At 42.0% G+C, this 26648-nt stretch overlaps 1 protein-coding gene across 6 annotated transcripts in view; it reads right to left on the bottom strand.

The window, feature by feature from the left end:
• THADA (THADA armadillo repeat containing) overlaps window positions 1-26648 on the bottom strand; it is a 149234-nt gene that overhangs the window by 6953 nt on the left and 115633 nt on the right. For all 6 annotated transcript variants that reach the window (XM_083348549.1, XM_083348552.1, XM_083348547.1 and 3 more), the window contains 4 exons: window positions 26342-26463; window positions 25225-25297; window positions 23041-23185; window positions 21527-21658 (listed from right to left, as the gene is read on the bottom strand). In XM_083348549.1, coding sequence (XP_083204675.1) covers window positions 21527-21658; window positions 23041-23185; window positions 25225-25297; window positions 26342-26463 — 472 coding nt within the window. The remainder of the gene's footprint in view (window positions 1-21526; window positions 21659-23040; window positions 23186-25224; window positions 25298-26341; window positions 26464-26648) is intronic.

Here is a 26648-nt window from a genome sequence, read left to right on the forward strand (position 1 = left end):
TCAAAGGCCGCATGGGTGCAACTCGGTCCAGAGCCTCCGTGGCTGCCTTCTCCCAGGCTTCCACTAAGGCATCCGCCGAGCTGTGAGCAGGGAGTGCATGTGCGTCCCCAAGCGCTGCCTGGAACCTATCAGGGTCCATTAGGCGCCTAGGGCGGTACCATCTGGTTGGCACCGTGCACCCACGGCGGGGGGTGGCAAAGGGGAAGTCTAGCCGCACGAGGTGATGATCGGTCCATGACAGGGGCATAACAGTCGTGGCACCCCCACCGAAATCATCGCGCCACCGTCCAGACAAGAACACTAAGTCTGGGGTGTGGCCTCTCTCATGAGTCGGTCCAGAAATTATTTGCGACAGGTCCATGGCCGTCATGGAAGCCATGAACTCCCGAGCCAGATCGGACGATCCTCCCAGGGACGGTAGGTTAAAGTCGCCCAAGACCATGAGTCTTGGGAATTCAACCACCAACCCTGAGAGGACATCGAGTAGCTCGGGCAGGGCTGCTGCTGCACGATTAGGTGGTAGGTATGCTAGCAGCAGGCCCAACTGCGCTCCCGGGCCGTATCTCAGTAGGAGAGACTCACACCCGACCATCTGAGGGACGGTGATCTCTCGCGGGCTAAGGGATTCCCTGATGATAACTGCCACTCCCCCGCCCCTCCCGTGGGTCCGAGGCTGGTGCAGCACCTGGAAACCTGGCGGGCAGAGGTCAACTAGAGGGACACCACCCTCTTGGCCCAGCCAGGTTTCCGTGATGCAAGCCAGGTCCGCGTGCTCGCTCTCCACTAGGTCACGAACAAGATGTGCCTTGTTAGCTACGGACCTGGCATTCAGGTAGACCAGCCTCAGCATAGGAGGCTGCACACCTTCGCTCCCGGGTCCTCCGGGGAAGTACAGAGGGTCGGAGCGTCTCACCGCTTGTACAGAGCGGAGATGACACTCCCGGTGATGATGCGGCCCTCTGTTTGTGCACCTTCTGCCGTTCCCCACCATCCTGGGAATAGGATGTTCGTCAGTGCACCTTCGGATATTGTCGGCGACTGGTCCTCGTTTCTCACCAAGCCTGGCCTGCGTTATGGCACTCGGAAGGCCTGCCTTTCCCGAGCAGCCATACTCTTTTCCCGCCCCCCTCCCTAACCCAACAAAAAACTTAACAAGAAACTTAACCAGGGGCCTCTTGTTGGTCTTGTAATGGAGGCCCCTGACCCTGCCTGGCCATCTCTCAGAGGCCCAAAGGTCGGGCCCGTCATCGAGGTTTGATGTAATGAAGGCAGGACGAACCCAGGAGAGGGGGGAACTCCTGAGGGCGAGAAGGTCTATGCAAGAATATTGAAGATGCATAGGGAGCATCGGGTAGCATTGGGAAGGCGGTCCCCTGGGTGGAGCATTAGAAGGAGGGTCTAGTCGGGTAGGTGGGTATCTGGACCGTCACCCAGCCACTGCCACTTGGCTGGGTGAACCGCAGAAGCAGGCCACTCCCCCATCCTCTCACGATGGGTTGTGATTCTGCTTCTGGGGGTGGTCCAGGACCCACTCTGGGTGAAGCATACCCCATAGAGCTCTCACCTCTATGGGGCTGCAGGTGTAGGACAGGCCACTCTGCCACCGTGGCTTGCACCCAGGCCCATCATGTCCTGTGGGGCGAGGGAGGGCAGGGGGGGGGGTTCGGAGCTGGAAGAGGCCAGATGTTGATGGCCTCGGTTGTCTGGTCGCCGTCATCTCCAACAATCAGCTGCATCCTGGCGTCTTTAGGGGTGTTGATCGGCACGGAGATTGTTTCGGCACCCAGGGTGCGGGCCGTGGACGCCCCGCCGCATCTAGTGGTGCTGCCGTCGAGGGGGTTTCGGTGAGATTGGGTGACCGGGGCCTGGAGAAGTTTAGCGCCGCTGTCAAAGGCCCCTCGGTGGTGGTCGATCGGGTCCGTACAGCCGGCCTGCGGCATCTCCTTGTTCCCAGGGAGAAGCCGCCGTTGATCAGGAGCAGGCCAGGAGGTCGAAGCAGGGCAACGACTCCAGTCCCGGTTGCTGCGGCTGTCTCTTCCGCCACCTAGCTGCTCCATTTGATCCGCGGGGTCTTTCCTGAACATCCCTGACGTCGCTGTTGTCCAGGGAGGCATAATAGGGAGCCGAGGATGGAGGCACCGGCCCCACTCTGGATGGCTGCAGCAGTTGCAGCGGCTCGGGGGCGGGTTAGAGGCGCCCCATCGCCACTGCCCCCGCCGGTGTTCGGGCCCGTGGGGAGATGAAAGGCTAGGGCCCCACGGGGTACTCGCCGTCGCCGCTGCCGACGATGCCGCCGCCTCCGCTACCCAGGTGGTCTGCAGCGCCTCCGTTGGTCGCTTGGGGAAGCCGCCGGAGTCGAACAGGTACGGGGGTTGGGGCAGGGCAGAGATGTTGCCGCAGTCGCCTGGAAGCCGGTCAGGGGGCCGGGGCAGAGCAGAGCCTCCGGCCCCTCCTGGATGCCCGCCAAGGGCCAGGGGGCGGGCCTGGGGAAGCCCTGCCGCCACTGCCATCGTGGCTGCCGGCTCCCCGAATAGGCGACCGAGCTGGGGCTTGGGAGTCGTTGCCACCGCCGCTGAAGGCGCCTCCGCCGCACAGCTGGTCCGCAGAGACGCCGCTGCCGCCCGGGAGCCGGTCAGGAGCCGATCAGGGGGCCGGGGCAGAGCAGAGCCTCCGGCCCCTCCTGGATGTCTGAAGGCGCCTCCGCCGCACCGCTGATCTGCGGAGACGCCGATTGCCGCCCGGGAGCCGGTCAGGAGTCGATCAGGGGGCCGGGGCAGAGCAGAGCCTCCGGCCCCTCCTGGATGCCTGAAGGCGCCTCCGCCGCACAGCTGGCCCACGGAGACGCCGCTGCCGCCCGGGAGCCGGTCAGGAGCCGATCAGGGGGCCGGGGCAGAGCAGAGCCTCCGGCCCCTTCTGGATGCCTGAAGGTGCCTCCGCCGCACAGCTGATCTGCGGAGACGCCGTTGCCGCCGTTGCCGCCCTTAGTCCATCAAAAGACATTTTTTAAGTTCAGTCTTTACATATCCCCCCAAAAAAGAGACAAATCTAGGTCTTCAAATCTAACTCTCGCCTTCTTTTTGTGCCAATCAGGTTTCCATCTTAGTGCTTTTAAGTTCTCCAATGTGTCTCCTTTTCTTCCTCCACCTCTTATTTGAATGCACAGAGACCATCCAAATGAGTTTTGTCAAGCTAATGTCCCCTTTATAATCATTGAAGTATTGCTTTAATAGCTCAGTTTTTGATGTTTGCTGTAATATGATTGTCATTAATTCAGTCTGGTCTTTATCTTGTTCCATTTCCATCTGGGTTAGGTAGTAAGTAGTAGCTAATGTTGTTATCATTTGATTGAGTGAATCCCCGACATACTTACTGTACAGGGAGTGTGGAATTATTAGGCAAGTTGTATTTTTGAGGATTAATTTTATTATTGAACAACAACCATGTTCTCAATGAACCCAAAAAACTCATTAATATCAAAGCTGAATATTTTTGGAAGTAGTTTTTAGTTTGTTTTTAGTTATAGCTATTTTAGGGGGATATCTGTGTGTGCAGGTGACTATTACTGTGCATAATTATTAGGCAACTTAACAAAAAACAAATATATACCCATTTCAATTATTTATTTTTACCAGTGAAACCAATATAACATCTCAACATTCACAAATATACATTTCTGACATTCAAAAACATAACAAAAACAAATCAGTGACCAATATAGCCACCTTTCTTTGCAAGGACACTCAAAAGCCTGCCATCCATGGATTCTGTCAGTGTTTTGATCTGTTCACCATCAACATTGCGTGCAGCAGCAACCACAGCCTCCCAGACACTGTTCAGAGAGGTGTACTGTTTTCCCTCCTTGTAAATCTCACATTTGATGATGGACCACAGGTTCTCAATGGGGTTCAGATCAGGTGAACAAGGAGGCCATGTCATTAGATTTCCTTCTTTTATACCCTTTCTTGCCAGCCACGCTGTGGAGTACTTGGACGCGTGTGATGGAGCATTGTCCTGCATGAAAATCATGTTTTTCTTGAAGGATGCAGACTTCTTCCTGTACCACTGCTTGAAGAAGGTGTCTTCCAGAAACTGGCAGTAGGACTGGGAGTTGAGCTTGACTCCATCCTCAACCCAAAAAGGCCCCACAAGCTCATCTTTGATGATACCAGCCCAAACCAGTACTCCACCTCCACCTTGCTGGCGTCTGAGTCGGACTGGAGCTCTCTGCCCTTTACCAATCCAGCCACGGGCCCATCCATCTGGCCCATCAAGACTCACTCTCATTTCATCAGTCCATAAAACCTTAGAAAAATCAGTCTTGAGATATTTCTTGGCCCAGTCTTGACGTTTCAGCTTGTGTGTCTTGTTCAGTGGTGGTCGTTTTTCAGCCTTTCTTACCTTGGCCATGTCTCTGAGTATTGCACACCTTGTGCTTTTGGGCACTCCAGTGATGTTGCAGCTCTGAAATATGGCCAAACTGGTGGCAAGTGGCATCTTGGCAGCTGCACGCTTGACTTTTCTCAGTTCATGGGCAGTTATTTTGCGCCTTGGTTTCTCCACACGCTTCTTGCGACCCTGTTGACTATTTTGAATGAAACGCTTGATTGTTCGATGATCACGCTTCAGAAGCTTTGCAATTTTAAGAGTGCTGCATCCCTCTGCAAGATATCTCACTATTTTTGACTTTTCTGAGCCTGTCAAGTCCTTCTTTTGACCCATTTTGCCAAAGGAAAGGAAGTTGCCTAATAATTATGCACACCTGATACAGGGTGTTGATGTCATTAGACCACACCCCTTCTCATTACAGAGATGCACATCACCTAATATGCTTAATTGGTAGTAGGCTTTCGAGCCTATACAGCTTGGAGTAAGACAACATGCATAAAGAGGATGATGTGGTCAAAATACTCATTTGCCCAATAATTCTGCACTCCCTGTATTTGGAGGCCTTTGATATCTTCGCTCTTAATGTTGCTTTCTTTGGGTATTGTTGTTTTTTGAGTTGTAAGTTTTGTAGTTAAAAAGTTGGAGTTTGGACTTCAAAGTTCTCTGTAGGCTGTGTTTGTTGCTCTTTGAAGTCTCCTATTTTAGTATTGATTTCCACTTCTGCTTGTTTTTGGGTTGTCAGTTCATCATTTAAGGTTAAAGTTTGGTTTGGTGGCTTTAAGTTGTCAGGTTTATCATGCAATTTGGCTTTAATTTGTTCAGTTATAGCTAAAATTGTATCCAAAATCAATTTGTAATTAAGTGGTGGGATATAATCATCCATTTCGTTAGTGTTTACAGCTGTCTTCCATGGAGGCTATTTTAATAAGAGTCAGTAATTTTCCACCTCCAATGTTTCTAAAAGTTGTTTTCCATGCCAGGTGTTCCCACACTTGTCTTTAAAGATAATATCAAGGACAGCTCTCCGCTCTCAAAATAAGCAAAAGGTTTACTTGCAACCAAGTTTAGCCACAGGATGTCATCAGTAGCATATAGAATAAGTTGTAAAGTTCTTTTTTCCCCCAAATTAATATAAAGCTTTTATATAGTTAGTCCATTCTTTTTTCCTTAGTTCACATTTTAAACAAAAAATAGGGTAGTAGATCCCCACAGAAATAGGAGCTTTTTAGTAACTATGAATGAAATTATTTAATTTCTTTGTTTAATCATCTGGAGTTTTTTTCCTTCAACGCTGTAAGGCTTAAAATGTTGCTCCACCAGGTATAGAGAAGCCATTTTCTAAAAAAAAAGGGGGGAGAGAATTTTCAAAGAAGTCCCACAGGCAGGCAGTTAGGGGGATGGAAAAGGAAAGGTCTCACCCAGGTCCTCCAGATTGCTTCATTGTGCTAAGTTGGTGCTTTCGGCTTTCGGCAGGGAGCAGCTTAGTGATTGGCCATGTTGATGGCCGGTCTCTTCTTCGGGCCGCCCTTCCACGATCACAGGAGGGTCTCCTTGTGGTGGTTGCCCCTCCAGGGTGACTTTCAACCCTTTTCAGGGTCCTCCAATGAAGCACTGCACGCGCAAACTGGAAGCCCGGATCTGGCCTGATCCCCTCTAGGACTGACCGGTTTGATCACTTGCAGTCCAAGGGACTCACAGGAGTCTTCTCCAGCACCATAGTTCAAAGACCTCAATTCTTTGGCGCTCAGCCTTTCTTATGGTCCAACTTTCACAGCCATACATTGCAACTGGGAAAACCAGGGTCTTGACTATATGCACTTTTGTTGGCAGGGTGATGTCTCTGCTTTTTAGTATGCTGTCTAGATTTGTCATAGCTTTCCTTCCCAGGAGCGTCTTTTAATTTCTTGGCTGCAGTCCCCATATGCGGTGATCTTGGAGCCCAGGAAAATAAAATCTGTCACTACCTCCATTTCTTATTTATTCTTAATCAATGTTAAAATCATTGTTTATATCAGGGGTATCCATCCTTGGCAACATTAACACTTGTGGATTTCATTTTTCAGAATTCTAAGGAATTCCGAGAGTTGAACTTCACAAGTCTTAAAAGTTGCCAACATTAGATAACCCTGTCTTACATCAACATTTCCACAACATGTTTGGATCCAACTGATAAATGTCTGAGCACCCATGGCTCTTTTTCTTATCTAAAGTCAATCCACACAAATGGATCTTGCCTCCTTCTGGAATATAGTCCATCATCACATCAAGAAAAGTGTGATGTGGTTCTCAAGTTGCCAGAAATGGTGTATCTCCCTGCACATAGCAGTGCTATGTTTGTGTATAATCAGTGAGAAAATCCTGGTTGTCAACCACACAGAGACATACATTCAAAACGGATAAAGGGGGGGGGAGTGCCATTAAAATGTTGTAATAGATTATTCAGTATAATTATAAAATGTCCTACTCATCAGTTTTCAATATTGTAAAGAGTATAAATTCTAACATTTAATTAGTTAACCAAGTATTTTAAATTTCAGGACAAGTGCTTTTTATAAAAGATAGGAACTAAAGTGTTCTGAGTCATCCTTTTTAATCCATTTACTGTACATCTAGCCTCCCACACATGTACTCATTTACAAGAAGGCCTTTAATAGTGCCAGATATAAATACTTCTCTTGTACACAATTTTTTTCTCTCATGAATATATGAAGACATTACTTCATATTTTACTGACTGGTCATACAGTATATAAACATTAAAATACACAATCTGTAGTGCTAAGAATGGGGTATTATTAATGAAAAAAAATCTATATGGCAGATAAACTTATTTGTATGCTATGAGGAACTAAATTGATTTTAACACAAAGGACAGTGTTGAGTGCCAATATTCTAAATTTAATGCAGAAATCAATTCAATTCACCTCAATTCAATTACTGCAATTTCCCCAGGTCTAATTATTTGCTCCACTATTAAAGGAAGTTCACTGTATTTGGTGGTGAGAGGGTGAAATATTTCCTCATTGACATCTGGGGTCAGTAATCTAGATGGTCTAAGTAGAGTCAACATACAGTTGTGCTGTGATTTAATTATGCTAGTTGGTGTCCAGAATCCATTCAGAAATCTTTTTCTTCTACAGCCTTCTCCTATATATATAACGGAAAGTACTTGCCTAGTTCTGGTACTGACAAATATTTAAGACTATATTCAAGTTATCTAGAATAGAATCTTACCAGATTCAAAACCTAAAACTGGTATTTTCACTATTTGCACCATTATAGGCATCTTAGGCATTTCACCATTTTCATCCACTTGCCTTCCAATGATTGAAGCAGTTTTATGCTTTCCCAGAAATGTGCTCACCAATGCTGTCCTCATTATAATAAAGCTTCTGGGAAGCAATCAGCAATTTAGTTCTTTTCTTGAATGGCCCTGTTACTCGATACACTGAAGTAAGCAGGAATTCCGCAGAGGATACGCTTGGGACATTTATCAGTCGCTTCTTTTATAACTGTATATAAAACTTGCCTAGTTAGCAGCAGAAGAAAAATATTTCTTGTATGTTTGACTAGCTGTTAAAATATTTATTAAATTTCACTGGAAAGGAATTTCTGCAGATCTTGTTTATTCAACTTGCTTCCTTCTGAAGTCTAGTGTTCATTGAAAGTTACATCAGGAGGAAGTTCTGTACTATGGTTTGCTAACTCAAATGTTGGACAACAATAATGTTTAAAACAAAAAGAATACTGCAAAATATATAGCTCAAGAATTTAGTTACCACTTTGCTTCTTTAGATTTGACTTTACTCTGACCAAAAGTCATTAACATTTGTAAATTCAAGTTCCAACATCATTTTATTAATACCACAGTAGTCATAGGGAGAATATATATAGATATGCTGAAGTACTTTTCTATACTCCAGTTCAGTAGGTTTTTATATCATAAATCAAAAGAACTGGAAGGAACCCAGTTGGTGATGTCCCAATCACCTCCAGAATGTTCTGCCTATTGAATAAGCACAAACTTGTTGTAGAAACAAACTTCTAATCTTATAGATAATAGAAAATGTTTGCTGTTGTCTCATCTATAACTGAAGTACTCACTGCTGGGTAGCCATGATAGAAATTTTAATAATACAAGCCTGCAAGTGATAATCAAATTGAGTGTAAAAATGTCATGATGCCAAGAGCTTTGTGTACATGTTTCTGCACCTATATAAATAATAAAAATAATTAATTCCATACTGTTCTGAATTACCTTTATTCTTAAAGGCTAGCTCAATAATTTTTAGGTCCTTGGTTATATCTTGAATTACTATGTTTCCACCAGCCTTAGACAGTGAATCTAACTGTAAATGACCTATAGATAATAAAATATCAATAAAGCAATCAAGGGTAGAATTAAAAATGATTCAAAGAGCAGGTTGTGCAAAGAAGCAGAAAAAATAATCGTAAATCTAGCATGTATAAGAGTGTCGCACAGTCTGACTACCAGCAACAATATAACATGTTGTTGTTATTAGCTGCGAAGTCGTGTCCGACCCATCGCGACCCTATGGACAACATTCCTCCAGGCCTTCCTGTCCTCTACCATCTTCTGGAGTCCATTTAAGCTCACGCCTACTGCTTCAGTGACTCCGTCCAGCCACCTCATTCTCTGTCGTCCCCTTCTTCTATTGCCCTCGATCTTCCCCAGCATTAGGCTCTTCTCCAGGGAGTCCTTCCTTCTCATTAGGTGGCCAAAGTACTTGAGTTTTAGCTTCAGGATCTGGCCTTCTAAAGAGCAGTCAGGATTGATCTCCTCTAGGACTAACCGGTTTGATCGCCTTGCAGTCCAAGGGACTCGCAGGAGTCTTCTCCAGCACCACAGTTCGAAGGCCTCAATTCTTTGGCGCTCAGCCTTTCTTATGGTCCAACTTTCACTACCATACATTGCAACTGGGAAGACCATAGCCTTGACTATACGCACTTTTGTTATTTTATTTTTTATTTTTTATTTTTTACTTTTTTTTTCATTTATTGTTTTGCCTTAATTTTTTTTTTAATTGAAAAGTTTTAAAATACAATTTTCCTTTGAAAAAACCCCCTTCCCCTCCCTCCTCCCCTCCCTACCTCCCCCCTATCTCCCCCCCTCCCCCTCTCCCTCCTCCCTCCCCTGCCTCCCACCCCTCTACTTCCCCTCCTCCCCCCCTCCCCCCCCCGACTTCCCAGAGCAAAATACAAGGTATATATATAAAAAGCAATCATAAACAATCATATACTAACAATTATAAACTCTAAAATCCATCACTCTCTAGCTTATATAGAGTAAACCAATCCTTAACAATACTAAATATGTATAAAGAACTAAAATAAAAGAAAACTAGCATCATTCCCATCTATGTTCTTCCACAATTCACTATTACCTAGACATATTCTCACTTACACATCACAAGCACCTATCCCTATTAACCTCTCTAGCCAAAATAGGCTATAATAGATAGTTCTTACACAAATTAACCCGCATTAACCCACAAAACTTTCTTCCTCTTCCTCTGTAGTAAATTGTCCATTAATTCCAAATTGAACATTCTGTTACCATACATATCATCCCAAAACTCTTAAAAACACAACTACCACTTGACTATAAGTATATTGTGGAAGTTCCATAGATTTCTACTGGTCTTATTTTTTAATCTTTTTTGAGCGTTTTAAGGCAGCACGCGTCACCCTCTGTTCTCTAGGATCATCCAAAAGAGTTGCAGCTTGATCTCCTCCTGTACCCTTCTCGTCTATCTGTCCATCTTCATCCTCTTGATGTTCTCCTTCTCCAGATCCCTCTGCAGCTTCCAGAACTGTTGATGGGGTTGCTTTTAAAACATTGTTGTAAAAATCATGCGCTTGCTTCACAGTACCCAAACAGTACCTTTTGCCATCATACATGAAGCTCAACCCAGCTGGGATCTCCCATCTGAACCTTATATCTCTTTGCTTGAGCTCTTGCACAAGAAATATAAAGTCCTTCCTTCTCTTTAAAATCTTTGGAGGAATTTCTTTTAGAACCAAAACTTCTTGACCAGCAATCACAACTTTAGTATCATAGGCAGCTTGTATAACTTCATCTCTAATTTCCCTTTTTACAAAATAAACCACCACATCTCTAGGCAACTTTCTCTGCTTAGCAATCCAGGAATTCACACGAAACACTTTGTCCATGCCTTGTTTTATTTCAGATGCTGGATGGTTCAATACCCCCTCAAAAGCCTCAGAAACCAGCTGCTTTAAATCTTCCTTAATATTCTCTTTTAGGCCTCTAATTCTAACAGCAAACTGCATCTGGTAAAATTGAGCCAAACTCTGTTCGCTATCCATTTTGTCTTTTAAATCTTCAATTTCCAATACTTTTGCTTCTAATATAGCATTCTTTTGAGTCAAGTCTTCCACTTGATCATCCAGCACCTCCACACATTTAGCTACTTTATGCACTGAGGACAAAATGTCTACCTTCATCTCTCTAAGTTTCTGCTCCATCCTTTCTTCCATTCTCTGCTCCAATTTCTCCAATTTCTCCTCCATCTGTGCAAATTTAACACCCATTGACTCCAAAATTAACTGGGTATGTTTTTCAAGATCCTTCGATGTCAATACATCAGGAGAATGCAACGCCTGCAGTAATGATTGTTGTTGCACCGGAGAATTTCCAGCACTCCGAAAAGTTCTAGGGGGAGGTTTAGCCGCCATCTTTTACTTACAATTGTGACGCACTTTCACTTTAAGTTTTAAGCATAGTCCATCAAGCTTGAGAGTAAAATAAAATAATCCTCTTCATCTCTTCACCTTTTCCTCTTGTACCGCTCTGCCTGCTCCTTTAAATCATAGTCCTTTCTTCAGGCAGGGATGGTTCGCAGACGCCTGGCTCTGCTCCAGGAAGTTCGGAGCAGAGACGACGGCCAGCTGGGAGCAACCCAGGCTTCGGGGGAGTTCGATCCTTCAGCCGCCCAAGCTCAAAGCTCAGGCGGCCTCGGAGAACTCTACCCCTACCTGGGGCCTCACCCCCTCCTCTTCTCCCGAGGAGGGGGCTTCAATTTCGCCCGAACAGCTGATCGGCGCTGTTTCGGGCGAAAAAACAAACAGCTGAGCCGCGGGCAGCCAGGGGAGGCTGTCTTCGGCGCCGCGCCGCCAGCGCGCACTTTTGTTGACAGGGTGATGTCTCTGCTTTTTAGTGTGCTGTCTAGATTTGCCATGGCTTTCCTCCCCAGGAGCAAGCGTCTTTTAATTTCTTGGCTACAGTCCCCATCTGCAGTGATCTTGGAGCCCAGGAAAATAAAATCTGTCACTACCTCCATTTCTTCCCCATCTATTTGCCAGGAATTGAGAGGGCCAGATGCCATGATCTTGGTTTTCTTAATGTTAAGTTTCAACCCAAGTTTTGCACTCTCCTTCTTCACCTGCAACAAGAGGCTCTATAGTTCTTCTTCACTTTCTGCCATTAGAGTGGTATCATCTGCGTATCTTAGGTTGTTGATATTTCTTCCGGCAATCTTAATTCCAACTTTTGATTCATCTAGCCCTGCCTTTCTCATGATGTGCTCTGCATATAAGTTAAATAGGCAGGGCGACAGTATACAGCCTTGCCGGACTCCTTTCCCAATTTTGAACCAATCAGTGGTTCTGTGTCCAGTTCTCACTGTTGCTTCTTGACCCGCATATAGGTTTCTCAAGAGACAAATAAGATGGTCTGGTACTCCCATCTCTTTAAGAACTTGCCACAGTTTGTTATGATCCACACAATCAAAGGCTTTAGCATAGTCAATGAAGCAGAAGTAGATGTTTTTCTGGAACTCCCTAGCTTTCTCCATGATCCAGCGTATGTTGGCAATTTGATCTCTAGTTCCTCTGCCTCTTCGAAATCCTGCCTGCACTTCTGGTAGTTCTCGATCCACATACTGCTGAAGTCTAGCTTGTAGGATTTTAAGCATGACTTTACTAGCATGAGAAATGAGTGCAATGGTGCGATAGTTTGAACATTCTTTGGCACTGCCTTTCTTAGGAATTGGAATGTAAACTGATCTTTTCCAATCCTGTGGCCACTGTTGAGTTTTCCAAATTTGCTGGCAAATTGAGTGTAGCACTTTTACTGCACTGTCTTTTAAGATTTTGAATAGCTCAGCTGGAATACTGTCACCTCCACTAGCTTTGTTGTTGCTCAGCTTTTCTAAGGCCCACTTCACTTCACATTCTAGGATGTCTGGCTCGAGGTCAGTGACCACCTCATTGTGATTATCAGGGACGTTAAGCTCATTCTTGTATAGTTCTTCTGTGTAATTTTGCCACCTCTTCTTAATCTCTTCTGCCTCTGTTAGGTCCCTGCCATTTTGGTCCTTTATCATGCCCATTTTTGCATTAAACGTTCCCTTCATTTCTCCAATTTTCTTGAAAAGATCTCTGGTCCTCCCTATTCTATTGTTTTCTTCTATTTCTTTGCACTGTTCATTTAAGAAGGCATTCTTATCTCTTCTAGCTATTCTCTGGAATTCTGCATTCAATTGGGTGTATCTTTCTTTTTCTCCTTTGCCTTTCGCTTCCCTCCTTTCCTCAGCTATTTGCAAAGCTTCCTCAGACAGCCATTTTGCTTTCTTGCATTTCTTTTTCTTTGGGATGGTTTTGGTTGCTACCTGTTGTACAATGTCACGAACCTCTGTCCATAGTTCTTCAGGCACTCTGTCTATCAGATCTAATTCCTTAAATCTATTTGTCACCTCTACTGTATATTCAACAGGGATATGATTTAATTCATACCTGACTGGCCTAGTGCTTTTCCCTACTTTCTTCAGTTTAAGCCTAAACTTTGCAAGGAGAAGCTCATGGTCTGAGCCACAGTCAGCTCCTGGTCTTGTTTTTACTGACTGTATAGAGCTTCTCCATCTTTGGCTGCAGAGCATATAGTCAATCTGATTTCTGTGTTGACCATCTGGTGATGTCCATGTGTAGAGCCGTCTCTTGGGTTGTTGGAAAAGAGTGTTTGCTATGACCATCGTATTCTCTTGACAGAATTCTATCAGCCTGTGCCCTGCTTCATTTTGCACTCCAAGGCCAAACTTGCCTGTTATTCCAGTTATCTTTTGGCTTCCTACTTTAGCATTCCAATCCCCCATGATGATAAGAACATCATTTTTTGGTGTTAGTTCTATAAGGTGCTGTAGTGCTTCATAGAACTGGTCAATTTCATCCTCTTCAGCACTGGTGGTTGGGGCATAGACTTGGACTACTGTGATATTGAATGGTTTGCCTTGGATTCGAACTGAGATCATTCTGTCATTTTGAGGATTGTATCCCAGTATTGCTTTTCCTACTCTTTTATTGACTATGAAGGCTACTCCATTTCTTCTGAAGGATTCTTGCCCACAGTAGTATACCTGATGGTCATCTGAATTAAATTCACCCATTCCTGTCCATTTTAGTTCGCTGATACCTAATATGTCAATGTTCAGTCTTGTCATCTCTTGTTTGACCACGTCCAGTTTTCCTTGATTCATGGATCTTACATTCCAGGTTCCTATGGAGAAAAAATCTTTACAGCATCGGACTTTCCTTTCACCACCAGACACATCCACAGCTGAGCGTCCTTTCAGCTTTGGCCCAGTCGCTTCATTCTTTCTGGCGCTACTAGTACTAGCCCTCTGCTCTTCCCCAGTAGCATATTGGACGCCTTCCGACCTGAGGGGCTCATCTTCCAGCGTCATATCGTTTTGCCTTTTGGTACTGTCCATAGGGTTTTCATGGCAAAGATACTGGAGTGGGTTGCCATTTCCTTCTCCAGTGGATCACGTTTTGTCAGAACTCTCTGCTATGACCTGTCCGTCTTGGGTGGCCCTGCACGGCATAGCTCATAGCTTCATTGAATTACGCAAGCCCCTTCGCCACGACAAGGCAGTAATCCATGAAGGGGTAACATAGTCACCAAAATAATTCACTGGAACATCTGTAAAAATTATCAGGTGCCAGTAATGAAAAATTGGTGGGAACATATAATTGAAAAAGAAGTAAAAAATGAGCAGATTTAAAATACTGTGGGATTTCAGATACAAACTGATAAAGTCTTAACTCAGACATGTCAAACACAAGGCCCGGGGGCCGGATCCAGCCCACAAAGTGGTTTCATGTAGCCCACGAAGCCATCCTGAAAACAGTGAGGGAACGGCCCCCACTGCCTTGGCCCTGGCCCAGAGACCCTCCTTCTGCCAGAGACCCTCAGATCTGTCCCACTCCTGCCCAGGCCCCCATAGGCACCCTTGATGCGAACGATGTAGAGCTGGCCATGCCCACCCAATAGGCCATATGCACTCTAGCCACGCCCACCCAGTAGGCCACGCCCACCCTGGCCATACCCACCCGGCCCCCTGAGGGCAACCGCAATGCTGATGTGGCCCTCAATGAAATTGAGTTTGACACCCCTGTCTTAGCTCATAAGACACCAGATTTAACTAGTTGACAAGAAGAACATGTGGATAACTGATGTAGGAATACCAGGGGGTAGAAGACATAGACTTGGAAATGACAATGTAGCAAGACCTGAAAGTCACAGCTCAAAGATTATGGCCTAAACTGGCAGCAGTGGTCCCAGTGCTGGGTGCCACACCAAAAAACTTGGATGACACTTAGAAAATCTGCACATTGACAAAATTACCATCTGTCAATTTAAAAAGGCCATTATAAGTTTGGGAAAAACTTGATGCATATGAAGGCCGACACCAGCTAAAGAACTGACACCTGTGATTTCACACTGTTATAAATAGTAGAAAAACCACTGCTCAATGCTGTTCATACACATAAGCCAAGATACTGCAATCGAGTTTGGACTGGACAAATGTGCCACTCTCAACAACAACAGGGAGAAATAGTGTAAACTGAAGTAATCTGGATGCCCTATGGAAGAGGCTGCCTCTGTAGGAAAGCTGACCCTTGCATTGGCTGAGCACTTCTTTCAGAAGCTGCAGAAAAACAGAAAGATAGTTTGGGTGGTCCTGGAGCTGGTTTAGTAGGCAGAGTCCTGAAAACTGCCATAGCTTCTTGTGCGCTAGTAGCCTCTGAACCAGGCTGAGACTCCTTTCAAGGATAATGACTGGTTGGGAGTAGCCCCAAGGATTGTGGTGACTAAGGATGGGATGGGGAGGAGATGGGGGGGTGCTGTGTCCCTGCAGTTACTTCATAAGGACAGTGACCATCCCGGGACTTCAGCAGCTCTAACTTCGAAACCAGGTCATAGGTAGTTTGGAGAGTGCATCATAACCTCAAACAGTCACCAAAACAACTAGACATAAGTTGAAGACTACCTGTACTGTAATATATCCCAACTCTATTTAATGTCCTGAAGGCAGGACAAGAAGTAATGGATGAAAGATCATTAATCCAACCTAGAATTGGAAAATTTCCTGACAGTGAGAACAATTAATCAGTTTAACGGTTTGCCTCTAGAACTTCTGGGTGGCCCATCACTGGATGCTTTTGAGAAGAGATTGGACAAACATTTGTCTGCAATGGTATAGGGTCTCCTGTTTGAGTAGGGAGTTGGATTGCAAGACTTCCAAGGTCCCTTCCAACTCTGTTATTCTATATTCTATAATGTAACATACTTCCAAATCACTACTTATTAGAGAATTCAGGTTCCCGGTGGATTAAAAATAATAAAACAAAATAGGATTGCTGTGAATAGCAACATCAATGGGCCTGAATATTTGGATTGAAAAATACTGTCTTGTAGAAAACCGACACCAGTAGAAAAAGAACTGGATGGAATGGGAGATTTCTTAGCAATTTTAATCCTAAAACAGGACTTCCTAGTAAGTGATACCATAAATTAATTTTTCTAGATGCAAATGACATCCCGTAATCACACCACAAATATAAGAAAACAAGCACATAAACAAATTTATTAGGCATGCTAAAAATCAATAATATCCGACTCTCTAGCTTCTATAAATAATAGGCCCACAATTACTACAAATGTACAATATAAGGAATGACAATTCATTAATTCCAATTTAATTTACAAGTGAAACATCTAATTTTGCAGTCTGTCCACTCTGTCCTATTTAGTTCTCTTAAAACTGACATTACAACTTGATCTGGTTTGCCAAGAACAGTATAAAAGGAGTTACCAACAAACAACCATTTGTTTAGTGATCATTCAAAATTATGACAAGTGCTAACCACCACCCCGCCCGGTCCTTATAACTGGTCTTCCCACTATCACAAACTCCACATATTCACATGATCGCAAATCAGTTGCTTGGCAACCATCTTGCATTTTCAACTGATTGCAGTGTACTGTGGTACTGTGGAACAGTGTACTGTTCACATGTTTGCCATCTGCAACTATTTTTGCTGGTTTCTTGCTGGCAAAAAAACCAACAACACTCATTTGGAAAAGCTGGTTTGCATTTACAACTATGGATTTGCTTAATGACCACAGTGATTCACATAATGACTATCATAAAAATGGTTATGAAATCAAGTGTGACTCGACTTACGATTACAATGATCTACAATGGAAATTCTGCCCCCAATTGTGGTGGCAAGCCAAAGACTACTGTAATTTGAACCAAATATTAAATCACCAATCTTACTTACAAATATAGTTTTCTGAAATCTCAATATAAATCCAGTAACGTATAACACCATGCATAGATTGTATTAATTCTGTAAGAGGTACATTTATGCAATCATTTACTATACTGGGCTTAGGAATGTTGAGCCTATTGAGGCTATAAAATAGCATTATTTAAATTTTGCTTTGAAAAAATTTAAAAATGGACATCAGTATTTGCATCCTTAAAGCCTCTGTATATTTCTTGAAAGGGTTGATATAGTACCTAGAGGGTACTCTCAATTTCTTAACCATATTTCCTTAAAGCAACATGGAACCAGGAATTCATTCGGCTTGCCTGAATTACATTTCTTACACAAAGTGTTTATGATGCCATCTGCCTTAGGATAAGGATCTTTTATTTAATCAGCTGTCATTTTTAAGAGAGGCCATTTTATTTTTATGCTCTTTAAGTGTGACTAAAAATATCAATGCAGATTTTCCAATCCTTACTTTCATTTGTCCTCAGACTTTCTTATCTGAAGTACTCAACAGAGCTTTTAGCACTCCAATGTGTTTTAACAGCCATCTTGTATTAATGGCAAAGTAACTCACAAAAATGTTCCTTCCAATTTGGTTGAGCAGCATCTACTATTAATTCATCAATAGTTCCTCGTGGCAATGAAGGCTTATTTGGACAAGGATAAAATACAGATTTACTGCCCACTGGTTAACTTTTGAAATACTCATTAAGGTATGCGTGATCTTGATTAGTAGTGATGATCTTGATTAATTTCTTGATTAGGATATTACTTTCTGCTTGATTGTCATTTACACACTAGTCAAAAGAGATAATTAAAAAGCTAAGAAGGGAACAAAAAGACCAAAACCATCAGTGTAGCTGCCCACTCCCAAATAAATAGGGATTAACACCAGACGAACAATCAAGAGAGAAAATTATACCCTAATTAAGGAACTCACAAGGAGAAAACCACATCCCCTCCAATACTGGCAGGCTAAATTACTATAATATATAAACAGGAAGCAAACCTCACAGTCATCAGCACTGATGATGTTACCTAGTGGGGTAATATTAGGGTTTAATTTGTTTTCAATATCTGTATTTGTGCATTCTGTTATTTATGTCACTGTTAACCGCCCTGAGTCCTTAGGGAGAAGGGCGGTATACAAATCAATCAAACAAACAAACAAACAAACAAACAAACAAATAAATAAATAAATAAATAAATAAATAAAATAATAGCAAACAATCAAGCTCAGAGAACATCAAGGACTCCATTAAAACCTCTTTGATAAAGCTTCTTCTGACATCAGAATCAACTTTGATAGATTTGGCCTATTAGTCTGATAATAGTTAAAGAATAAAAAGAAGAGCCCTGACTGTCTTTTCAAGTTGTCTAACCCTTAACTTATACATCTATTTAAATTTCACTTTTAAATTCTTCGGTAGTCTTAATGTCTATTTGAGCAGAGAGTTTTCACACTTAAAACACCCTTCAAAGATCTAGTACATCACTTGAAAGAAAGATAGGAAAATCTCTGATGTTAGACATAGGCCCTAGAATTCATCACTGCCAACTACAGAGAATGTTATCAAGTCATAGTCTTGCAAGTGTGATTTCTATACATCTAGCTGTTTCTAATGCTTAAAAAAACTTTATCAGAAAAAGCAACTTAATTGCAACAACTTTTTAGTTTATCATGTTTCACTCTTGTAGCTGGTGCTTGCTTTTAACATTTTCTTATTCTGAACGACATATCAAAAATGAGCATAGGCTCTATTGTAATAGCAAGACAAGCAGTTCGCTGAAGTGAGAGATTTATGAATCCTTTGTACCACCTTAATAATTTTTAATACATTAAGAACACACATATTTGTATTTACTGCGTGCATCAACTGCTAAAAATACAAATCGGAAACAGAGAGGGTAGGATTTCTGCAACATTGCCATCAATAAACTCTTCTTCTTGGTTTTGGATTTATTCACAAAAAGAACCAAGCACTGTCCATGTAATCCACAGGAGCCAGTCTTTAGACCAGGGGTGTCAAACTCAATTTCATTGAGGGCCGCATCAGCATTGCGGTTGCCCTCAGGGGGCCGGGTGGGTATGGCCAGGGTGGGCGTGGCTAGAGTGCATATGGCCTACTGGGTGGGCGTGGCCAGCTCTACATCGTTCGCATCAAGGGTGCCTATGGGGGCCTGGGCAGGAGTGGGACAGATCTGAGGGTCTCTGGCAGGAGGAGGGTCTCTGGGCCAGGGCCAAGGCAGTGGGGGCCGTTCCCTCACTGTTTCCAGGATGGCTTCGCGGGCCACATGAAATCACTTCGCGGGCCAGATCCGGCCCCCGGGCCTTGTGTTTGACATGTCTGCTTTAGACCTTTCTGAAAGGCTCACCTCTGGAGGAAGAATGTTCCAAAGGGGGGAGGGGGAACAGCAGAGAAGGCTCTCTTCCTGGATCCTACCAGTTTAATTGACATAGTTCACAACATAATCATCAATTTCATATTAGCAGAAACTGTACTTCAGTGCTGTTCATTTTATTGTATGATTTCCCACATATGATAAATCAGCTTCCTCATATTCATTCAATTCTTAGTGACTTACTGGAAAGTAAGAACCTGCCCTGGACACTGCTTACCTGATCACATTGCACTTCTCAAATTTTGCTCGTTATCATCTTTTCTGTACTTTCACTAAGAATTCTGCCAAATATATTTACAGGCCCTCTTAATGAACTGGCAAGGAAGAGTAAATGACATGTGGATGATAAGCATTCCCTTTTCTTTTTCCTTAATTGGTGGTGGTATTATTATTGTTGTTGTTGTTGCTGTTATTTCTAGCTCTTTTCCCAGATGTAAAATAAAACTAAGAAAGAAAAACAATACTTGGACTTAAAATGGTATTTATCTGTAGCATCATTATCATATTAAAATGGAGGATTGGGCTCAGTGGCTACACAAGGTGAAGGTAAGTTTTGTAGCCAATCACTATCTTTCCCTTTCCTCTCGCTTTGCAACTAGTGCTCTTTGCAAGTGCAAAGGGCTCCAAGAAGTCTTCCATAGTGCAAAGAAAAAAATATTGGAATCAGGTAGAGGAATCTTGCTCCTAAAGGAGTCCTTGTGCCACAAGATCTTCTTGCCCAGTTTCAAATGTTTCTGGATATGTCCTTGAAATTCTGGATAAGAGGCTTCGTGCATGTAGGAGGCAGTTAATGGAGAGGGGGTAGAAGGAGGAAGGGTGAGGTGTGAGGAGGAAGAGGAGGAGAAGAAGAAGGAGGAGGAGAAGGAAGAAGGAGAAGAAGGAGAAGGCTCTAACAGCTCACAACAATCAAATAAAGGAATTACAATAAAAGCAATTAAGTAATGTATGACTGGCTGTCTATGGAGGTTCTCAGTCATCCAGATCACGGTCGTCTCAAAGGCCCTTAAAGGAGGGAAATGGACTTTCTTTTTTCTTGAAGACATTTCACTTTTCATCCAAGAACTTCTTCAATTCTAACCAACTGGTGGGGAATGGAAAGAATTTATACTCTTTGCAGTCAGCCAGTTGTTAAAGGTCCTTGAAACCACCTGGGCTAAATCTGTCCTAGTGGATGATCATTTTGACTATGAGCCAGCAGTGTGCAGCAGCAGTCAAAAAAGCTAATACAATCCTGTGTTATATAAACAGAGGCACAGAATCAAGATCACGCAAGGTATTAGTACCACTTTATAAAACTTCAGTAAGACCACACCTGGAATACTGCAACCAATTTTGAGCACCATATTACAAAAAAGATGTTGAGAGTTTGGAAAAAATTCAGAGAATAGCAACTAAGATGATCAAAGGCCTGGAGACTAAAACAGCTGCAGGATTTAGGTTTGGCTAGTCTAAAGAAAAGAAGAAATAGGGGAGACATGATAGCAGTATTCCAGTATTTGAGGGGCTGCCACAAAGTAGAGGGGGGTCACATTATTCTCCAAAGCACCAGAGGGCAGGACAAGAAACAATAGTTGGAAACTGATTAAAGAGAGAAGCAATCTGGAATTAAGGAGAAACTTCCTGACAGTGAGGACAATTAACCAGTGGAACAGCTTGCCTTCAGAAATCGTGGCTGCTCCATCACTGGAAATTTTTAAGAAGAGGCTAGTCAGTCACTTGTCTGAGATGGTATAGGTCTTCCTACTTGAGCAGTGGGCTGGACTAGAAGTCCTCCAAGGTCTCTTCCAGCTCTATTTCTATTTCTAGTCTATTGTCTTATATTCCTGCAAGGTATGGAATGACAATGTTGCAGTGTTTGTTGTTCTATTCTTCTCTGTCTGTTGTGTGTTTAGTGAAGGCTTCCAATTCTGATATAGATCCATGTATCTATATCAATAGGTGGGTGAAGTTCCTGTGAAGGGGTTTAATGCTCTGGTTTCTCCTTCTTCCATGCAGAGATTGACCACAATAGGGGACACCAGGGATCAAACATACAGTGGGTATGACTGGCTGCAACCCACAAAGAAGAGAAAACTGGCACTTTCACTGAAGTCAGTCTCATAATTATTGATCACTGGAAAATAATTGCTTACCTCTTTTCCTAAATATATTTTCTTGAGACAGAGCTAGCCTTATAACTCCAGCAACTGTATCTCTGACTATCTGTTCTTCACTCTGCAACAGCTGAACAACACATCTCCAAAGGAACAATGTGTCAGGCAGACCTGAGTATTTGTAGAAAGACACGTTAGAGCTGGATTTAAATACACACTTATAAAGTAAACATAATTTCTAAAGCCATTACATATTAAAACTAAACAGATACATTCACAGAATATCATGTGTCTTTTTCCCTTTGGACTTTTACCCTAATAGCCACGCAGTCCAAGCTATACTCAACTAGTTAAAGGCAGGCTTGTATTAAATATATCCCCCCAGTTACAGTGGCAATTGGTATTGGGATTTCTGTTGCAAAGCGATGCACTTGTAAATCATGATACCACATGACCTCAACATTTACCAATGGCAATCCCGGAAGTTCTTGTTGCTGTTGTAACCCTAGGACCATAACAAGTCATTAAACAGAAGAGGCAAGAGTCCCAGGAAAGGGGCACAGGGGAATAGAGTATGCTGCGGGTGAGCTGGCAAAGGCAGCATGTGGGTGCTGGGAAGTGTGGGTGAGTTTGGGGGTGACTGTGTTACTGGGATTCCTTAAGAGAAAAAGTGGCAGAACTCGGGCAACTTGCTTGCGTCCCTGCTGGTTTTCCAGCAGGGACTTGGCTTGTAGGAAGCCAGCAGGGCAGGTTGCAAATGGCAATCACATATTTGCCATTCACAGCAATGTCATAACCGTGAGCTGGGTGCTCAGGCGCCCAGATCACCATTACTTGAGCCTAGGAACCCCCCGCTGATCACAACTTCACAGATTGGGTGCAAGTCCCCTTTCTTCATTGCTTTATTTTTGAATAGTTGCTGAATGAATGTTTGTAAGTTGAGGTCTACCTGTATTCTAAAATACCATTTCTCTAAATCTACAATATATGTGTAAATTTTGCCTATTGTACATTTATTTATGACACTGGTTTTTATATCACATCAAAAGAAATAACCTCATCTCAAACACCTCCTCTTCATCCATCCAGAATGATATTAGTAGCACCACCAATCATCTCAGGTACAGAGTTCCAAATGTCCTTTAGAAGGGTCTGTTTTTTTAATAATTTCCTAAATATCATGAGTAAAGGCCCAGCTCTTCTGTATGGTGATAAGGCATTCCTGAAGGAAGGAGTTCCTGCAGATAACGTCTGCCTCTGAACCTCCTCCCATTGCACCTCATATGGAGTGCGAACTCTTGGCAAGCACATCTTGGGTAAACAGACTACTACTTGGAGTAAGCAGTCCCACAAATAATTACCCCCAAATTATGAAGAATTCTAAAAGCGTTTACCACAACCTTAAATAATACAGAAGCAAGTTAACCAAGGAGTAAGCAGAAATTATAAAACTTAACTGTACAAATTTCAGTGTGTGTTTTATTCTTATGTTGTATTTAATGAGAGTGAAAAATAAATAACTTTTGCTTACTTGCTTTGCCTAATTTACTTACCCAAGGGAAGCTTCTGATCAGTCAGGAAAAATGGTGTAATGCTCACAAGAATCTCTGCAGCAGCCAATCTCAGATCTGTTTGTTGTTCATCTTCACAGCAATAGTTAACTAATTCAAGCCATTGTTTTGTCTCTGATTCCAAGTCCTATAAAACAATTGGTACTGCCATTAAAACTACTGCAATTCTCTGCAAAATCAGAACTTTGTGCACTGGACAATTTCTATCACCTAAATTGTTGTGTAAATTAATTGCTAAGAGCCAGGTGATGTATTGATTAAAGATCCTAATTAGAAAACATAAAACCATGAGTTCTTGGACCATCTTAGGAACCAGCAGAGTGATTTAAGGCCAGTCACTAAGTTTCAGCCCTAAGAAAAAGGCAATGGCAAACCATTTCCGAAATCCTTGCCAAGAAAACCGCAGGCAGTCACTAGAAATCATTACTAACTCAAAAGCAATAAAAAGGTTTTTTTTAAATGCTTAGAGTTTACATCATTTATATTATATACAAGGAAAAAATGCAAGATTATTTCAATATACAATTGAAATATATATTGTATTATATATTGTAGACAATATAAAATTACTGTGAAGAGATGCACAGAGATGGAAAGATTTAATACTACCTACTAAGTAAGAATGATTGGTAAAAGTTGAGTGATGGTGCTGAAATGGATAAATTGACTTCTTTGATTAGAGAAAAAATATTTGGTGACTGGAAACCTCTTGTAGACTTTTTGTGCAAAAATGAAAAAACTGAATTTGTGAATCAGGGGTTTGATGATTAGACAGAATAGATTATAGACAAAAAGTGTAATCTGATGTGACTTTAGAGTTTAAAATATATTTCTTCTTATAACTGCTGTGAAGAATATCCAAAGCCACTTCTTACATCTTTTTTCTTCCTTTCCTAATTTTCTTGCAATTTTTGCTTTTTACTTTTTTATTTTCCTTACCTTATATTAGTTTGTGTTAGTTTTTATCTTGTGGTTCAAAATTAACAATAAATATAAATATACTCGGACGTAGCGGGTTTGTGGAAGGGGTGCTAGTACTTTGAACGCTGACTACACATGGAGCTGTCCCTGAAGAGTGTGCAGAAGCTTCAACTGGTTCAAAATGTAGCTGTGCAGGCAGTTATGCATGTTCTGCAATCTGTGCATAGTATGCTTTTGCTCTGTGAACTGCACTGGCTGCCAGTTTGCTTCCAGGTTCAATTTAAGATGCTAGTAATAACCTATAAAGCTCTATAGGGAGCAGGTTACTTGAGGGATCGTCTTTCATCCATTACATCTAATCATACCATCAGGTCCGGCAGGAGGGGCATGTTGCAGGTCCCACCAGTCAGGAAATTTAATCTGGCAGGAGCCAGAAAGAAAGCCTTTTCTGCCTTGGCAACCATCCCATGGAAAATCATCTCTCCCCCACCACAGGAATCAGACTGGCTCTGCCCTTGCCAACAGGTACAGGGGAATGTGGTGGAACTGGTGCAGTAACTGAACTGATTTTTTTGATGAACGAGATTAGCTCAGCTGTAAGTGGTGTGTATTTATGATTTTTGATATACTTTTATATATATATCTTGTTTTTAAATTTATTTAATTCAAAACATTTATATAACCACCTTTTGTATAACTAATAAAAATATTGTTCTTTCTATATTGTTTTTATATATTTGTTTGCAAGCTATCCCGAGTTACGTATTTTATATTTTTATATATATATATGAATGAATGAATGAATGAAATGGGCAATTATATACATTTGAATAATAAATAAATAACCAATAATAATATTCAGCCTTTCCAATTCCATAGATTAAAAAAAAGATTCTGTGCAAAAATCCAAAACCGCATTTGTTTCCATAAAAAAGCAATTAAATTAAATCACATTAGCAATTAAAAATTAAACTGTAAAAGATAAACGATAAGACAAACTTTTTTAAAAAAAAGTTCTGTGAAAATTTACACTAGAATAATCCAGAAACCTTCCTAGATGTATTGTTATTGTGTGTTAGGGTTGAATTTCTAATGTCAGGATGTTTAGACGTGAATCAATTAACTTAAATGCTTCAACAAAAGTTATGGTGTTTAAAGATTCTACAAAAAGTGATTTTGTATTTATTATGACTGTTTTTAATCATAGCATAACTGAACAAACATTTGGTAAATAATCTTCCTTACCTCCTGCCAGTTTTGTATAAGATATACAAGCAACTCTGAGGCAAATTTAAGGGATATGCTTTGAATTTCAATGCTGTAAAAATAAATATTAACACAGATACAACAAATTAAATCTTTAATAAGAATAGTGTGGCAACAACAGGCAATCTGTCTGAAAATACATTATTTCTTGCTAACTTGCTTTAAAAGCCTTATCTATTAAATATCTCCAAATATTTAACCCCAAAATTCCCAATTAGCATGATAATTTAATAAATGTGATTTTTTACAAATTTGGAGGCCACCAGGTAGAGATAGGGTTTATTATGTAACCATATTGCTTTGTCGCTGAATCCAGGATTAAGATTAACCTAATTCAATTTTTCATGGCTGCTCGTGAGAAAGCATAAGTAAACAAGCTAAACAAGTTTGTTTTATGCATGAGAAAGATGTGCCTTAAATGTATGAAACTATCCATGCTCTAAGTCCTGATAATGTTTAAATACTGTATGTTGATGAAGATTCTCAGTCATCCAGGTAGAATTGTCTGGAAGTTGTGTCATGGCAACTGGGCTTATATTCATGTTGCTCTGAAACATTTTGCTGCTTATCGCAATAGTTTCTTCAGTCTGAGCAAGTTGGTTTGGGAGAATCTAATGAATAGCTTCATTAGATTTGTTAAATAAGTTTAGTTGCCCTGACTCAACTTCCAGACTTGAAATACTGTAGTTTCTGATTCAGGCAGTCCTCCACCTACAACCAAAACTGGGCCCAGAATCTTGGTTGCTGAATGAAATGGTTGTTAAATGAGACATTAAGAGACCATTTAACTTAGTTGTGAATGTTAAGTGAAGTGCCAGGAGAGGGTCCTCTCCCAATGATTGCTGCGTTTACTTAATGACTGATGCAAATAAGGTTGTAAAATCAAATGCGGTTACATGGTATTTCACTTAAAAATTGGGATGGCTTACAACTGTAATTCCAGACTCAATCTTTGTTTTAAGTGGAAAAATGTATAGATTACAGTTAATAAAATTCTGAAATAATGTTTCCCTTTCTGCATCAAAGTTCATTTTCATTAGCAGTCTGCAACCAGTAAATATAGATTAACCAAACACAAAAAGACAAGACAGTATACCTGCCAGAAGTATTTGCAATATTCATAATCCAATGCAAGAACTCTCTTGGATTCATTTTTCCAGTATCTTCCATCTTTGCAAGCACACTTCTGAGGTCCATTTTATACAGAATCTCTAATATCTATTACAGGGGGAAAAAATCAGCTACAGGAAATTCTGTTCTGGGCCTAATTGGAATATATAACTGGAGTTTAATTTGAGAGAGAGAAAAAGAGAACGTTTTATTATTCTCATAAAAAACCCTCCTCTTTTACAACCCAGTAGTCCCTATTCAGGCACAGACCAGCACAAAATGTTACTTTAAGT

The sequence above is a fragment of the Vipera ursinii genome, assembly GCF_947247035.1.
Source record: "Vipera ursinii genome assembly, chromosome: 1".
NCBI lineage: Eukaryota > Metazoa > Chordata > Lepidosauria > Squamata > Viperidae > Vipera > Vipera ursinii.